At 34.2% G+C, this 18,001-nt stretch overlaps 1 protein-coding gene across 1 annotated transcript in view; it reads left to right on the forward strand.

Moving 5' to 3' along the window:
* The first annotated feature begins 623 nt into the window (after window positions 1-623).
* Window positions 624-18,001, forward strand: part of SYCP2 (synaptonemal complex protein 2) — a 72,508-nt gene continuing 55,130 nt past the window's right edge. Inside the window, exons 1-8 of the mRNA XM_025399420.1 lie at window positions 624-682; window positions 10,567-10,628; window positions 11,441-11,584; window positions 12,408-12,536; window positions 13,302-13,406; window positions 13,717-13,741; window positions 16,366-16,451; window positions 17,391-17,476. Of these exons, the coding sequence (XP_025255205.1) occupies window positions 10,605-10,628; window positions 11,441-11,584; window positions 12,408-12,536; window positions 13,302-13,406; window positions 13,717-13,741; window positions 16,366-16,451; window positions 17,391-17,476 (599 nt within the window). The 5' untranslated portion in view covers window positions 624-682; window positions 10,567-10,604. The remainder of the gene's footprint in view (window positions 683-10,566; window positions 10,629-11,440; window positions 11,585-12,407; window positions 12,537-13,301; window positions 13,407-13,716; window positions 13,742-16,365; window positions 16,452-17,390; window positions 17,477-18,001) is intronic.

Below are 18,001 nucleotides of genomic sequence, written 5' to 3' on the forward strand. Positions count from 1 at the left end.
AGCCCCCAGGCTGGCCCGGCATCCGCGAACGCGGTGGCGTCTCCTTTTTTCTTGGTTTTGTTTGTTTGAGACGGAGTCTCGCTCTGTCGCCCAGGCTGGAGTGCGGTGGCGCCATCTCGGGTCAGTGCGGCCTCCGCCTCCCGGGTTCAGGCAGTTCTCCTGCTTCAGCCTCCGGAGTGGCTGGGACTCCTTGGCGCGCCACCACGCCCAGCTGCTTTTGTGTGTTTAGTAGAGACGGGGTTTCTCCATGTTGGCCCAGCTGGTCTCGAACTCCTGACCTCAGGTCATCCACCTGCCTCGGCCTCACAAAGTGCTGGGATTACAGGTGTGAGCCACCTCGCCGGGCCTACATTTTTATTTTAGTCATGATGGGAGGAGGAGGACGCCTTCCCTCCCCTTCATTCGCCTTTAATGTCTTTTGGACACCTTAGCTGTGTTGGTTACCATGGCAGAGGGGACTTTGAATAATCCACTCCTGCTTGCGTTCATTCAGCAATTTTTCCTTTGGGGGAAAATCTTTACCTCCCCCATCAGCCAAATTGTTTTGTTTGTTACTGTTTTTAACCGTAACCACTTTACCTGCCTGCGGATACACAGTTATCCTCTTACTAGTTCTCTGTGTTGCTCGCTAACCAATCCCCCAGTTCAGTAAACGGGGGCTCAAAACCTACTTTCTTGACACGTAAGTCCTCGCTTCTCTTGAAACATTATTATTCTGTTCTCGGTTTCCGAAGTCGTTCTGTTACATAGTAGTAGTTCCTAAAGATCTTTTAAATTGTTTCCTCATGAGCCTGGAAAAATAAGTGTATAACTTTTGTTTCTTTTTAGAGTTAGCTTTCTCTTTCATTTGCAAATGTTTATTTGTTTGATATTGTGGATAGTGCTGTGCTTTTGACACTATTGTGGCCTGTATACATTCAACTTTGAGGCGTGTATGTGTGTAACTGGATTATTCAGTTTGCTTTCCTTGGTTTGTTTTTCCCCGACTGACTTCATGAAAAAGTAGATTAGAAACTAAAACCATCTTGTTAGCTTTATGTGCCTCTTTGGCTGTACTTTTTTCTGTGCTGTAATTAATGTCTCAGGGCACTTTGTAAAATACACTGCTTCAAATTGCTTTAGTTGTGAAAACAGATAAAGCATAAGCTAATGGGCAAGCCTGCCTCAATAGTTGCTGGCCCTAGGGAAAGAGTATAAATGGAGACAACACATTTTAAGTATTTAAAGTTTTAAATCAAGTTTTCAAATTGTAACATAAAATAGTCTCAAATTTCACAAACACACTTTCACTGCATCAAAATAGAAAAATACGTGTATGGCTATTATTATTATTGAGACTTGCTCTGTCGCCGAGGTGGGAATGCAGTAGCGTGAACATGGCTCACTGAAACCTGGGCCTCCCACTTCAGCCTCCTATTAGCTAGACCACAGCTGCGAGCCACCAGGCCAGGCTTTTATTTGTGTAGAAATAGTATCTCACCATGTTGCCCATGCTGGTTTGGAGCTCCTGGATTCAAGCAATCCTCTTACCTGGGCCTCCCACAGTGCTAGCCACCAACATTACAGTCATAAGCCACCAGCCAAGGCTATTATTTTTATGATTGAATCCTGAAAAGTATCAAAGATAACTGAACACATTTATTACGGATATCTGATGATGAACTAGTAATCTCTGAATAAGTGATAAAATACTTACATAATTCGTAAGTTACTATATATAGTTCATTTTTATTTTAAAAATCATAATGAAGATTTTTACTTATTTACTATTGACAGCCATGATCTAAGGGTTAAAACTGTAATTACTCAAAATGTGTTATACTCAAAATGTATCAAATTTGGGTTTATATCACAAACAAAATAGGTATAAAAGTATTTTTCTCTAAAAAAAAATTCTTAAATATTAAAATTCTCATAGAATTGTAATTAATAGTTTCCTTAAAATTTTAACACTGGAATTGCTTATTTTTGAATAATTATGATATTATTAAATATTTTATAACAGTACATTTATTCACTATTTTAGCGTTTGCTTACTGTCTACTGTAAGAATCCATATCATGTTCACGTAGTTTATGTCTAGATCTACATATATGTTAATATGAATTGCTACTACAAAATGTTCCTCAGCCACCGTGTGCTACTGTTGCAAATACTGTGCACTAATTTGCTAGTATTTCTAGAGTCACAAATTGGAATAAAAAGAGAAGGAAGAAGATGGGCATTTGGCACTGTTAAGAAGTAGTATCTTATGCAAGAATCAGCTGTATTCTTGCTTTGCAGGGGAAAGATTTGACAATATCTCTTTTCTCTTACCTAAGCACTTGCTCACATGCTATCTTTGTTCTGAAGCAGAGACTAAAATATTAGCATTAGCATAATCTGAATCCTTCTTTGTATTCAATTGTGGCTTCACACTGTCCGACTTCTTTAAGTATTGTTTTTTTATTATGGAAAATTCGGACACATAAAGTAAGCAGAATAGTGTAATTAATTGCAGTCCCCTTCTTTCACAGGCATAAGCAAAGGAAGTGTTTCTCAGGGGCCTGAAGGATAGATTTATGAGAATGAATAATGTGTTCATGGTTATAGACTTTCTGGGGGTAGGGCTGAGTCCTGGATTTTGAGCTCATAGAGATGCCTGTGTGCTCCATAATAAGAGAGAGAGTGAGAAAGAGATTGCACTATGTAGAGTGCATAGCAAGGGCCCCTTTTGCTTTGTCCTAATGGTAGTGGTGATTGAAAGGGTATATATGAGTGTATGTTGAACCTTAGGAAACAGAATTAAGTTAATTTAATCCATTGTATTCTCAGTCCAGACACCATGCTTTACTACACTCCTCTAAATAAAAAATTAAACAATTAAAATTTTTTTTTTTTTGTCTTTTGATCCATTTTATTCCCTGTCCCTAGGGTTATTTTCTTTGCTTGTGCAAATCATCCAATGTTCATATGCCCAGTATTTGTATCCTTCTTTAATAAAGTACCCTGTGGTCTTACACAGACACACACATATCAATAACAGTCATATGAGCCTTTATTAAGTATATTTTAGGTTTTACGTAAATAATTTCTATTATCTCACTCTGCATTTTTTTGTGTGTGTTATATTGTGTTTGAGATGCACTGTATTCTGAGATCTTCTTCATTATATTCAGCTACTGAATTCAGTTGCATCACTCACCACATTTCATGTTTACCTCCTCCCCCATCACACTGACAGGCAGTTTCAGTTTCTTGATATTGGAAGAAATGCTTCAGTAAATATTTTTATATTCCCTTTGTGCTTTTGAGTTTCTCTAAAGTGTAAAGTTAAGAGTGGAACTACTGTGTTATATGGTATTCCAGTTTACATTTTTACGCAATGCTATCAAACTCTTTTTCAAAGTGCAGTTATTTACTTCCCACCAGGAGTACATACATGATTTCCAATTTCCTTTATTCCCCACTGTGACTTGGTAGTATCAGTCTCTTTAGTTTTTGCCAATCTGGTGGATGGTGGAGAGGGGACTGGTTATTGTTTTACTTAGCATTCTGATTACCATGGAGGTAGCATTTTCATTTCTTTATTCACCAGTTGAGTTTTATTTTCTGAATGACCTCTTCTTATTTTCCATTTTTGCTGTTGGGTTATTGCTTTTTTCTCCTTGATTTGTTAAGTTCTTCATAATTCTTTTTATATTAATCCTTAGTCTCTTACTCCATTGCAAATGTCTTCCTAGTATGCTGCCTTTCTTTTACAGTGATGCACAAAAAGTTAAAATCTATTACTTTTTATGTTTTGTGCATTTTGTTTTAAATTCTTTCATATTAGAATATCTTAGTGATAGCCTCCTGTATTTTCTGCTAATAGTTTTTAAACATTTACTTTTTACATTTAGGTAGTTAATTTATCTAGACCTAGTTTTTTTATGGCAAAGTAGATTTCTAATGTTATTTTTTCCGCATGCCAATTCACTTTTTCCAGACTATTTATTGACCAGTTTACCTTTCCCTGATTTGCGAAACCATATGACTCATATATGAACTTCCAACATATGCTTGACTATGCATTTGAATTCTGTTTTGTTTTATTGATCCATTTGTTTTCCATTATTAATACTTTACTGTTTATAATTATTTCTTGTGATTTTGTAATATGTTTTAATATCAAATAAGGTGATCTTTCTTTGCTATTTTAAAAGTTATTTTAGTATTAGGGCAGCATTATTCCTCTATACACATTTTAAAAGAATTGGCCAAATCTGTCAAATTATTATTTTGTGTTTTTTACTGGAATTGCTTTGAAGTTTAGAAATTCAGATATTTATTTTAGTGAAGCATTGATGGTTTTATAATAAGTCGTTCCGTTAATGAGTAGGAACAACTCCATGTATTCATATCTCTTGTTAAGGTCTTTGGTATATTATCTTCATAAAGATCATATTTCCTTTTTTGTTAGATTTATTCATTTTAGTTTTCTATATTAAAAAATTCAATTGTCTGATTATTGCTAATATAAAAAGGAATACTATAGATATTTATGCTGAGCCTTGCTGGAGTCTCTCAAAGGTCCTCTGACAAACAGCATTCCTCTTTCTTCCTGGGTTCTGACCAATTAGGAAAAAAAAGTAACCTTCATTAGTCCTATATTGGCTAGGTTCATGGGTGTGAGTTTAGGTTGTTGGTCTAGTGAATTTGCTAATACTGAGCTCCAGAATTAAGCAAACTTACTGCCCAAGGCACTGCAAGGTAATCGAGTTAGACCTTTCCAGCCCTGCATTTTTTACCTTCCACCCTGGAAGAGAAAGCTTACTGTATTGACTCCATAGAAAAAGGACGAGCAAAATGTTGACTTTCTCACAGGGGCAGAGCTTCCAGAAGGAACAAAACTGAAAACAACATGAAACTCCTCTTTCAGTTTTCATGTAAAAAAAAAAAAAAAAAAAAAGGGTGGAGTTGAGCTGAACCTGACTCATTTTCTTTCCCAAAGTTACCAAATACTTCCAGCTCCTCTGTGGTGATGTAAGTTAAAGGAATAGAGAGAGGCCAATAGCATACTCAGCCTTTCTCACAGAAGCTGGGATTAGGGAAAAGGTATTCTTCCTCTCTAACATTTCCTAGCTTTTTGTTCACTTAATTATTAACCTGTTTTTTGGAGATTTATCTGGATGGTTCTTTTCCTTTCTTCACGAGGCCATTACCTTCTTTTGGGTATTCTCTTTGGATTGTGGAAGAACTTTAGATGTTCACCGTGGAAGATTCTACTTTGGGGTTAGAACAGAAGATTAAAATTAAATTTTAATTTTAATTAATCATAAATGAAAGGCAGAAATGTCATTGTTTATTATACTTCCCATTCCAAATTATCTCTAGATGTAGAGCCTTTGATGTACTGCACTGAATAAAGGTATTTGGCAATACATAAAAATGTTTCAGCAGTAAAATGCCAACAAATTTGAATATAAAGATCTTCTGTTTTGAACATCTCAGGGAACCTTAAGGTTGAAAGGTTAAAATCCTTTACAAGTTAAAGACCAAGGACTGAAAGATTTAAATGTCCAGAATCATTTTTTTTTGTGCTTCTGAATTTAAAAGTCTAAATGCCAAAATGTTTAAGTTAAAGTCCCAAATACGCATTCTCAACAAATCTTATGTTCAGATGCAGTCAGATTCTTTGGTGGAGTTGGAGTTCTTTCATCAGCTGTAGCTTGAGCTGTCTTCCATGGAAAGGAAGTACCAGTTATATGTTCTCAGAAACTATATTAGTTCAATGCCAAAGTTCTGGTATACATTATCTTTTAAAGCATTCAAAAGTTAGTAGTACATTATGCTTAGCACATTACTAGACCTGTTTCAACATAGAAAAATTGCCAATGCTTGGTCCCTGTTGCAGTAATTTCAGAAAATAAAAAATTTCTATTACCTAGTACTTAGCACTGCCAAAGATCGATTGAGCAGTCTCAGTGGTATGGGGGCAGGGGAAGAGAGTAGCCTGAGATGATGGTCTTCTTTTCTTAAAACTTTCCAGTAGACTAATCTCTGTTGGTTATCCAGAATCTGACTTGCTTCACTTTAATTGAAATGGAGAAAATATTTCAGCAAGAGGCTAATTTTGGCACTACATTTGAGGAATGTTTCTATGATTATGTCACCCTGTGATGGCATTGCTGCCTTATGTGCAGGGGTAACCTGGTCTGCCCTGGTTACTAGCTCTTATTTGACATGTTTTCCTTCCCCATCCAGTACATTCAAAACCTCAACTTTTATTTCTTCTTTGAATCCCATGTTTTCAGCATTCCAATACTGAATTAAGTTTGGGCTTTATGTAGTGACTATTATGGGTTGAATTGTGTTCCCCTAAAAAGATATGTGAGATTCTAATTCCCAGTATCTCAGAATGGAACCTTTTCTGGAAATAGGGTCTTTGCATTTAACCGAGTTAAGTTATTAACTTGTTATTTAAGTTATTAGGGTGGACCCTAATCCAATATATATTTATAAAAAAGGGAAATTTGGATACAGATATGCATAGAAGACAAGGTGAAAATTAAAAGGAAGAATACCATGTGATAAAGGAGGCAGAGACTGGATTTATGCTGCCACAAGTCAAGGAATGTCGGCAGCTACCAGAAGCTTAAGGAGACAGGAAAGATCCTTCCTCTAGCACTTTCAGAGGCAGTATGATCCGACTGACCCCTTTATTTCATACATCTTGTCTCCACACTGAGATAATTTCTGCTGTTCTAAGCCATCCAGTTTGTGGCACTTTGTTAAGGCAACCCTGGAAATTAATACAGTGACATGGAGTCCACACATAGCTGTGAGCAAACCTTTTTCTTGTTGTTACAGAAGCAGTTGGCAAAATTCCATCCCTTATGGAATTTCTCATTTATGAAACCTGTCTTACAGGAGAAGGGTCCTCCTTCAATCCATATTTGTTTTGGCTACAGACTCTATCCCAACAGATTCCTGAATGGAAGCTGCTTTTGTTGCTTCTGAAGTTTGTTTCCTTAATACTAGGAGGTGGGATTAGGAAGAATTCCGGCCTATAGACAAACATAAATTCAGAGCTATTATTTCCACAGTTTTCCGTGAGGTTTTGACAAAGTAGTGAAGTTTTAAAGCAGGCATATTGTGTGCTTCACATAATCTAAATGAACACTCATGAACTTCTGGTTTTCTTAAAAAATGAACTCTAACAGATTGATAATCAATTGTAGTACCTACATGTATTTGGGAGAAGTAGTAGTCCCAGTAATCCTCTGTTTGATGGAGAAATCTTACCTGTATTTAAAACATTTAGGAATCAAAGATGTTAATTATAACCTTGTTACCAGGGCAATACATTAACAAGTGAGGCAACTAGTCAAGAGTTATAGACTCTTTTGAAGGTGGAAGGTCAGAGGCTATGACATTAAATAGGCTGTGGTGCCAAAATAGGATCCTTTTGTTCAGTTCGTATTTCCAAGAGTATGTTTACATAAACTGATAACCAAATAACTTAGTAACAGTTGTGAATATTCACACAAGTGAATAATATATGAGAGATAAATATTTTCGTCTCTGTGGCCTACCTTGTTCTCTAAATGATGTTTTCCAACAGAGTTGTTTCTTTTGTTAAATCCCATGCTCATGGATTGAGAAAATCAATAGGTTATTTTATTTTAAGTTCTGGGCTACATGTGCAAGATGTGCAGGTTTGTTACACAGGAAAATGTTTGTCATGGTGGTTTGCTGCACCTATCAACCTGTAAATGTTAAACTCAGCATGCCTTAACTGTTTTTCCTTATGCTCTCCCTCCTGCCGCCCCACCAGGCCCCAGTATGTGGTGTTCCCCTCCCTGTATCCATATGTTCTCATTGAACAATAGTTTCTAATTTTAAGGTTGTCCAACTTAGCAGTTGTCTTTTATGGTTAGAGTTTTTTTATAATCTTGCTTATTGCTTATTTCTTATTGCATGGTCATGAAGATGTTCTAATATATTATGTTCTAGAAACTTAATTGTTTTCAATTTTCGTTCCACCTGGAAATGGTGTTTGCGTATGGTATGAGATGGTTAGTATGAAGTAGTGAGGTTTTGTTGTATTTCTTAGGAACATCCAGTTGAACAGTATAGATTAATTGTAAAGATTATCTTCCCCTTTCTTTACTGCTTTGTGTTCTACCTTTATTGTAAATCAGGTCATGTGTATAGATCTGTTTCTGGATTCTCTTCAGTTCCATCTGTGTTGGACTTTTGTGTTAAATCCAACGGTAATAGAGTTTTATTAGCTTTCTTTTGGTTAATGTTTGTGTGGTAGATATCTTTTCTTTTTATTTCCAACTTTTTTATAGCCCTTTATTTAAGGTATATCTCTTAAAAGTATAATATTTTTGGGCAGCATATAGTTTTAAAAATGATTAACCTACCCGACAGTTCAATTTTTTCTTTTTAATTTTTGTGGGTACATAGTAGGTGTCAATACAGTATGTGAGACGTTTTGGTACAGGCATGCAATGTTAAATGAGCACATTATGGAGAATGGGGTGTCCATCCCTCAAGCATTGATCCTTTGAGGACAATCTGACTTTTAATTGGAGTTGTAGGGGAGGCAAAACTTTACCTCTTCCCTTTTAGAGTTAAATTGACATAGATCAACTGGAGAAAAGCACACAAATTTCTTTAATACAAGTTGTACATGACACAGGATCCCTCATAAGAAAATGAAGACCCAAAGAAGTAGTTAGGGTCAGTCAGTTATATACTGAATTGGACAAAGAACAGTTAAGTTGTGAAATAAGATAAGGCAAAGAGGCTTTAGGCTAGGGTAGTTAATTGGGTGGAGAAATGACTAGGAAGATAAGGGTTGGTTTAACAAAGTTTGGTTGTACAGATTTTCTTGATTTTTAACTTTCCCCCCTTGATTATAAGATTACTTCCCTTTTGGTATAGGGAGGACATCTTTCACATGGGAATTTCATTTCCTGCTTTTAGGAAACAGAATGAAGGTCAGAGTGATCTTGTACCTGCTGTTTTTTGTTAAGTGCCCTTGATTTGAAATAGTCAATATGTCAGAGCAGCATATTGGGAGGGTGACATATTCTTACCTCTTTAGAGTATATAATATATTTTACTTTCAATATAATTATTGATATGTAACTTTTAATCTATCACCTTACTTTGTGTTTTCTGTTTTTCCTTCTTGTTCTGGGTCTCTCTCTTTCTGTCTCTCTCTGGATTGATTAAAATGAAAACATTACAGCCTCCCTCCCCCACTTAGCTTAGTAGTTATATATTCTTTCACTGCTCATTTAGTGGTTACCTTGGAAATGATGACGTGCATTCTTTTTGTTTATTTTAGAGACAGAGTCTCCCTCTCTTGCCCAGGCTAGAGTATGGTGTTGTGGCCATAGCTCACTGTAACCTCCAACTTCTAGGCTCAAGCAATTTCTCACCCCAGCCTCCAGAGTAGCTGGGATTACAGGCACACACCACCATACCCAGCTAATTAAAAAAAAATTTTTTTGTAGACATGGAGTCTTGTAACATACGATATTTTAAAAAAACATTTCCATAATTATTAAAATGAGATGGTAAAAACATCATCAGACTTTATTATTTATAAATGAGTAATACTATATCAGGCACATGGTTCCTCTCAGAATGACCTTTAGTACTTTGCTCCAAAAAAGGCAGGCAAATAATTACGTATATTCTACAAAGCAAAATAGGGATACAGAGCTTTGAGGATGACTACAGCAATGATTTGCATTTTCTTGACCAAAATAATATTAATTCCTTAGGTGTTCATGGCAGGGAGAATAAATGACCTTTATCTTCGATCCTTGTCAGAAACACACTAGATAGGATTGTTTGTAGTAATTTAATCTATTTTTGGTCCTGTTTTCATAAGCATGGAATCTCTCTTTAGAACCTTGTAGATACTTTCTGTTAGCCATATTGCAATATATTAATTTGTGGCAGTTATTTATATTTGCACCCCATGGTCTTTAAGGATCCAGATAACTTTGGGAAAGTGAGGTCCTCACCTTAATTTCAGCATTCAACCAGAAATTGGGGGTTCTTTCTTTCCTGAACACTCTCGTGGACATATGAAATGTGTTTGGGTTATCTTTTCCTCACTCCTTTCCTTCATATTTTGATCCTGTTCATTGTTAGCATATCTGCATATTCCTTCTTTCTTGAATATTAATAGTCCAAATTTCATGTACACATTAATTCAAGAGTTTTTTTTTTTCCTTGTTCTCAAAGATGGAACAAGTATAGCAGAGAATCACTGGAATGGGAGATCCAGGTTATTCTTTTACTAGCTTTCTGACCTTTTGGCAGGATATTTGATATTAATTTAAGTAATCTATAAAAAGGAAGAGCTTGAGTAAATGATCTTCAGGCTTTTCTCTGGAAAATTCTTTGATCATATTCAAATGTGTAATTTTATAAACAGGTAAATGTTTAGTGAGGAAGTTAAACAATATTGCCTTTGGTATAAATAACAAATGCTTATTTATGTGTGTAAGATATTTAAACTGTTAAACACATGAAACAGATTGTGAGATACAGAAAATATGTTTTCTTTTATAGGTGTTTATTTTGTCTTGCTTTTTTTTAATGAAGTCAAAATGCCAATAAGACCAGATCTCCAGGTATGTAGTCCTAGACCAAAAGTATTTTAATTCTGAAAATCACCTTTGGTTTACTTATAGGTATTCAGTGTTATGTTTTTAGCAATGACAAAGCTTACATGTTTTTATGAAATGGTCAAGAATAGTTTAAAGTGTCCATTGATTCATGAGTAATTTATGCTTGGATATTTTTGTATTAAGTTTTAGAAATTAAGATATTGTATATTTAGGTAAAGTGTAAGTGTTAATAATCTATTCAATATGTATGTAGTTCACAGCCAAACCTGTTTAGTGATCAGGTTGTAGTGTGAACATTTGTTATTAATGAAGTTGTACTTTAATAGCAAGGATGGCAGATTTTATTAAGGTTATAAATATTATATAAGGGTAATGCTTAAGTTATGTTAGCATAATTTCTAAAAGGTGCTTTTGCCTGTCTTTATGCATTTTTTTCTTTACTGTTTAAACCCTGTTAAGAGATTCATAGTCAGGTATACTAGGCTTTTATTCATTGTATTAAGTATTAGTTACTTTAAAGTTTTTTTGATTTTCATCAAGTTTCTGTTGAGTTTGACATAAAGGTGACTTTGGTAATAAAAGATATGAATTGGAAATATTAGTAAAATATTTTTTAATCAGTCTTATCAAAGAAATGTAATTTCTAATTCAGTTGTTCCAAATTTAATAGTGGCCATATTTTTAAAAAATAAGTGAATTAATAATTTGAGTTCATTTGAGAGTTTTCATGTGGAAACAGTTCTCAAATTACTAGATTGCATAGGTAATTAATTTTGGTTTTGATACAATATGTGCCATTAAATATATTTCTCTAGCACTTGGAAAAATGCATTGATGATGCTTTAAGAAAAAATGATTTCAAACCTTTGAAAACACTTTTGCAAATTGATATTTGTGAAGATGTGAAGATTAAATGCAGCAAACAGTTTTTCCACAAGGTGGACAACCTTATATGCAGGGTAAATATTCATTTTTGCTCAATGGTGGTTACAATTATTAGATAGAACTCTAGTTTTAGAAGGAAGTACTCCATTAGAAAAAAAATGAATAGAAAGGCTTGGGCAAGCTCAGTTATGATTACATAAATAAATGCTTATTTCACCATTTGCTTATTTTTGTTTGTTTGCTTGAGGAATTTCAACACATTGGAATGTCATTTCCCAAATAAAAAATACAAAAATATGTGTTCACATGGGGTTTACTATCAACTGTGGCTGAAATTGGGGAAAAAATACTTCAGCTCTTTGAAGTTTAAACAAGTTGATAGATTTTTTAAAAAACCTATCAGTGTATACTTGATGTTACATAGACAATGCCTACTTCTGTCAAAACTAAAACATAAAAAAATCACCCCAAACTTTAAATTTAATTGATCATATTTAAGGCATTTTCATACATGATAAAAGGTGATTATTGATAATCCCCCCCAGTATCTGAGATTCTTTATGAATCCAAGAAATTGAATAAAAATTTATTGTTTCTGTTAAATACATGGAGCTTTTTAGAATGGGAAAGTAGCTGGTTCATTGTATCATAGTATAAAGTTTCTTGGATTTATATAGATTTCCATTTTTGTCCTGAGTTTGTGATTCCCTGACTGTATGACTTTGGGCAGGTCGCATTCTTAAACCACATTTTCATCTGTTGCAATATAGAGATGATTAGAATGACCATCTTTCAGGATTTGTGAAGATTAAAATATGTGTGCAATGCTCCTTGTACAATGTCTGTTTCATACTGTTTTGTGTTTACAGAAATTTCAATGTATAGCTTTTATTTCAGGAACTTAATAAAGAGGATATCCACAATGTTTCGGCCATTTTGGTTTCTGTTGGAAGATGTGGCAAAAATATCAGTGTATTGGGGCAAGCTGGACTTCTAACAATGATAAAACAAGGACTAATACAAAAGATAAGTATAGAATATGTAACATATTCATGTGAATGAAATATTATAAAAGATACGCTTTCTAATAAGAAATTATCCAAATTGTTGAAAATAAATTTAGGGACTTTATGTACAATTTTGGGAATAAAACATTTCTATAACTTGTGATATATGTTACAAATATAAAGATCACAAGAAAACTGTACAAAGACAGACTCCTTGATAATCATGTGAGTTTAAGCTCCTTAAGGCTTTTACTTGCTTTATTGACTCTTTAACTCTTCTTATTCTCTAACTTCATTTTTTGTTTTTATATTGTTTATCTGTCTCCCATGCTAGAATGTAGGATATTGATTTTTGTCTGTTTCGTTCATTGCTACATTATTGGCACCTAGAATAGTATCTGAGATGTATGTACTCAAATATCTGAATTGATTAGGGTAAAATAATATGAAAACTTTTCATATAGTAACAATATCAAAAATGGTCTAAATTGTGATGATAATTTACTTCTTTCTATTATAATAAATGTACCCTAACTAGGAATTTGAAGGGGAAATAAGGATCTGCTACATGGAATCAAGATTAACTCCATCTATTCCCATTTTAAACAATGGGAAAAGATAGTTTTAAAAAAAATCTTTAAAAACATGAATTTATTTTGATACAATACTAAAATTTTAGTTTTAGTGTGTCTTTATTCCTAGGCTTACTGTTTATACAAAGACAAGTACATTCTTAAAATTATTAAAATGAAACTCAAAGTAATAAGTTCATTCCTCTTTTTACATGGTTGCCTGGTTTGAAAAATCCAAGGAGATTATTCAGAGTCAAGGAAATTCAAAAGATGAAGCTGTTCTAAATATGATAGAAGACTTAGTTGATCTTCTGCTGGTAAAAATCACATTGATTACACTGATGTTTATAAAGCATGTGTTTATTTAAAAAACAATTTGTGATCTCTGTGCCCTGAGCCTAAAAGTCACTAACAGATTGGTTGGTGCCTTGGTTGGATTGGTCTGTTCAGATTGTATAAAGCATTTATTCTGGTAAATATAATTAAATGGTTAGTTAATAAAAAATAAATATGCTATGAGTTAAAATGTAATCTGTCATTTCAGTACCATTTGTAATGGTTTATAATATTGTAATGGTTTATAATATATAGTAACTTGTAAATTAAATATTATTCACTTTTTTCCAGGTCATACATGATGTCAGTGATGAAGGTATAATAAACACTTATTTTCTATTGGAACAATAAATTACCGTTAGAGCTTTAGTATAATTTTACAATTCCCATAGTATTGTCCTAGTATTAACCCATTATCTGATTCAAGGATCAACAAACTTTTCCTGTAAAGGGCCAGATAGAAATATTTTAAACTTTGTAGTCCAAGAGAAAAACAATTAAGAATATTATGTAGGTACTTGTATAACAAGAAAGATAAGCAAATTTCTACAAATAATTTATTGATGCCATTGAAAATATAATAGTTGTACAATTTTTTGTAATATAGGTCTACTAATAAGGAAACTTGCATTCTTTTTGTGAGAGAATAACATTTCACTTAATTAGGGTTCAGAGTTAGTGTTTTGTTTGTAAAATTGATTGTAAATGTTTATTTGTTAATCCCTATCTATATGTATGTCACATTAGAAAATGGCTTTTCATGCAGACAGTGCCAAATACTGATATCACTGCATAAGCATGCTTTTAATTGAGCGTGTTCATCACTTGAAAGGCATTAATAGAATTGTTAGGTTCTTAACATTTGCATTTTAGAATGTCATTGCATTGCAGATTAATCACTTCCAATTGAAGGTTATGTGGAAGCTTCCCAATTGCACAATTAAATGAATTTTGAAATGTGGAAATTTCCTTAGTACTTAAAACAAATCCCAGAAACACTGCTAGACCTGTAGTTGGAGTTTTGAAAAAATATATCCCCTGCAAATTTGTGTGGTAATGGAGATGTTGCTTCCTGTTTTAACTTTTGACAGTCTGTGAAGTGTATAAAGCAGCATAGCATTACTTGCCTTTCAGATCACCTTAGTTATCAGAATGACTTCATTGCAGTGTTCATGATACAAGCATTATTTTTTCTTGTAATTTTGTGCCCAATTCATTTAGAAACATTGTTAACTCTGCAGCCAGTGCTAATTACCAAAGCCATTCAGTATTCAACAATAAGGGTTGAGGATAGTTCTTGTTCAGAAAAATTTTGGTCTTGGTGCTGGATATCAAAAAGTCACAATAAAACCCCACTGCCATTGGACTGCTGTGTGGTAGGGAAAGTCGGAATACTCAGCTTCTGCTTCTGACAAAAATTCAAATAACTGACCATGGCTAAATTGACGAGAGTGAGTGATGTTCACCTTTGACAGTACTGTTTTAATAAAATAAAACATGATAGATTCAAATAGTTTTCACAGAGCACTTGCTGGTGAGTAATACAGTCATGCAAAAACAGGCAGTGAGTTACATTTAGTTTGTGGGCCATAGTTTGCCAACCTTTGATCTAATGGAACAATTTTTCAATAGTAAATTGAGAATACAGAATATGTTACTACTCATTCTTTGACTTGTGGCCTGCTTGTGCCAAACAATCAGATCCAAGTTATTTTAGCTCTGTGTTGACTGAAGAAGACTTATCTAGGATTGGTCAGTGAGGGTGGTGAATTATTTATAGATAAAGTACTTGCTGCCTTCAGAGCCAAAAAGTTTTAAACAGATTGCCATTGATTTAAATAATAATTAATCCTACCTCTTCTTTGATTGATTTTGCTACATAACAATGTTATTTAAATTTTTAAGTTTTTAGGGAAAAAACAGTCCTAAACACCAGCAATTAATTATAAAGTGATCCACCTGATTTTTAAAGTAAATAATTGTATCTTTTCATCTGAGTACTTTTTTTCTTTTTATGTAGTCACTTTGGAAAATTGTACATTTGTTGTTACAGTATTTCCATTGTTTAAAGTTATTTTTAGAATTTGCATTATGAAACAGCATGTACACATTCCTCTGAATATACTCAGTATTGATAAAGCCTCATCTTTCAAAAATGCGTTAACCTAAAAGTGGCTCACATCATTTAGAACTTCATTGGGGTTAAGATGTGTTGGTCTTAATGAGTATAAAAATTTTTGATGTTTAAAAATTAATGAGGTCAGTTTTGGTAAAAGCCTGAGATTTGAACTTTTCAATTTTGAGCTATATTTACTTAATCTAAAAAGAAAATACCTCCTTATATGCCTGCAGTTAGAAACTAGATCTAGAGTTGTCCCTTGACAGTATTAAAATCAGTCACATTTAGTTGAATGGTGTTTTTTGCAAGGCCAAATAGAATTAGGACTTAATTTCATTCTTTCTCATCCCAAGCCCTAGTGGGCATTCTTCTGAACTGCAGTAGTATATCCTTTCCACTAACTCTTATTTTATTTATTTTTATTTTTTGAGACAGGGTCTCACTCTGTCACCCAGGCTGGAGTACAGTGGCACAATCATGGCTCACTGCAGCCTTGACCTCCTGTGCTCAGGTGATTCTCCCACCTCAGCTTCCCGGGTAGCTGGGATTACAGGTGCCTGGCTAATTTTTGTACAGACAGGATTTTGCCATGTTGCCCAGGCTGGTCTTGAACTCCTGGGCTCAAGCAGTCTACCCACCTGGGCCTTCCAAAGTGCTAGGATTATAGGCCTGAATTACCATGCCTGGCCCCTTTCTGCCTGGGTGACAGAGCAAGACACCGTCTCAAAAAAAAAAAAAAAAAAAAAAAAAAAAAAAGAAAAGACTGACAGTTGAGAGGATTTGAAATGAAGATTTATCAATAATTTAACACTTTTATTTAGGTAAAAAACAAGTAGTGGAAAGTTTCGTACCTCGCATTTGTTCCCTGGTTATTGACTCAAGAGTGAATATTTGTATTCAGCAAGAGGTAAAGTCATTTATTTGTTTGTGTTTTAAAAACTAAAAATGAGAAAGTGAAGAAAATCAATAGCAATTAAATTGAAAATTTATTTCATCTAGGACTAAATTACTTACCTTGGAGTATATGTCTATCATCTTAACAATCTATTGCCTGACATATTTCCTAAATAGTTACTGAAAATTTATAACCATATGGGTTTATATATGCATATAGCTCAAATAGAAATAAATTATACCATCCAGATTTTTGGGGTGCTTAAGTAGTTAAATGCTAAAAATCTGTATTAGTATATTTATGTGTGTACATATACTATCATCATAAGAACAAAATAAAGTAACATTTTTGGCTTCCTCAGATCTTCTAATGGAGTTAAATATAACTTTTATTGCAAAAAGTACAAGTGCTTTAAGTACAGGAGTCATGTTATATTCTATTTTTGATATTCTATAGTTTATGTTGTTTTTATATTCATTATTTTATACTTTATTATTTTTATTTTTTTGAGAGAGTCTTGCTCTATCTGCCCAGGCTGGAGTGCAGTGGTGCAATCTCAGCTCACTGCAACCTCTGCCTCCCAGGTTCAAGTGCTTCTCCTGCCTCCCTCCTGAGTAACTGGGATTACAGGTGCGCGTTACCATGCCCAGCTAATTTTTGTATTTTTGGTAGAGACAGGGTTTCACTATGTTGGCCAGGCTGATCTCGAACTCCTGACATCAAGTGATCTGCCCACCTCGGCCACCCAAAGCGCTGGTATTATAGGCGTGAGCCACCATGCCTGGCCTGTTTTATACTTTATATATTCTTTCCTCCATCCTACTCCATTCCTATAATAAAACTCAGTGATTAAGAAAAAATTAGGCTTCTAAGTTTATGTGCTTAGAGTATTTCTCTAAATAGTGTTTCACTGAATATAAAGTTAATGCATTATCTTTTTTTCTTTTCTAGATAATTAAAAAAATGAATGCTATGCTTGACAAAATGCCTCAAGATGCCCGGAAAATACTCTCTAACCAAGAAATGTTAATTCTCATGTAATAATCTGTACTATATTGTTTTTATTCTTTTTTTTTTTTTTTTTCTGAGACGGAGTCTCGCTCTGTCGCCCAGGCTGGAGTGCAGTGGTGCGATCTCGGCTCACTGCAAGCTCCGCCTCCCAGGTTCATGCCATTCTCCTGCCTCAGCCTCCCGAGTAGCTGGGACTACAGGTGGCTGCCACCACACCCAGCTAATTTTTTGTATTTTTAGTAGAGACAGGGTTTCACTGTGGTCTTGATCTCCTGACCTCTTGATCCCCCCGCCTTGGCCTCCCAAAGTGCTGGGATTACAGGCGTGAGCCACCACGCCCGGCTGTTTTTATTCTTAAAATCAATAATTTAAAAATGTTTTATAAGACAGACAACCATGAGTTTGCATTAATAATGAAACTGATAAACTGTTGCAGCTTTTTAATATAATTTAGTATATGTATATAATTTCTGCAAAAGTCGGTGATATTAGCCAATTGTAAATTTTAGTGAAGTTTCTTTTCCTCCTAAACATGTGGACTTCCTATTTAA

This window comes from Theropithecus gelada, chromosome 10 (assembly GCF_003255815.1).
Source record: "Theropithecus gelada isolate Dixy chromosome 10, Tgel_1.0, whole genome shotgun sequence".
NCBI lineage: Eukaryota > Metazoa > Chordata > Mammalia > Primates > Cercopithecidae > Theropithecus > Theropithecus gelada.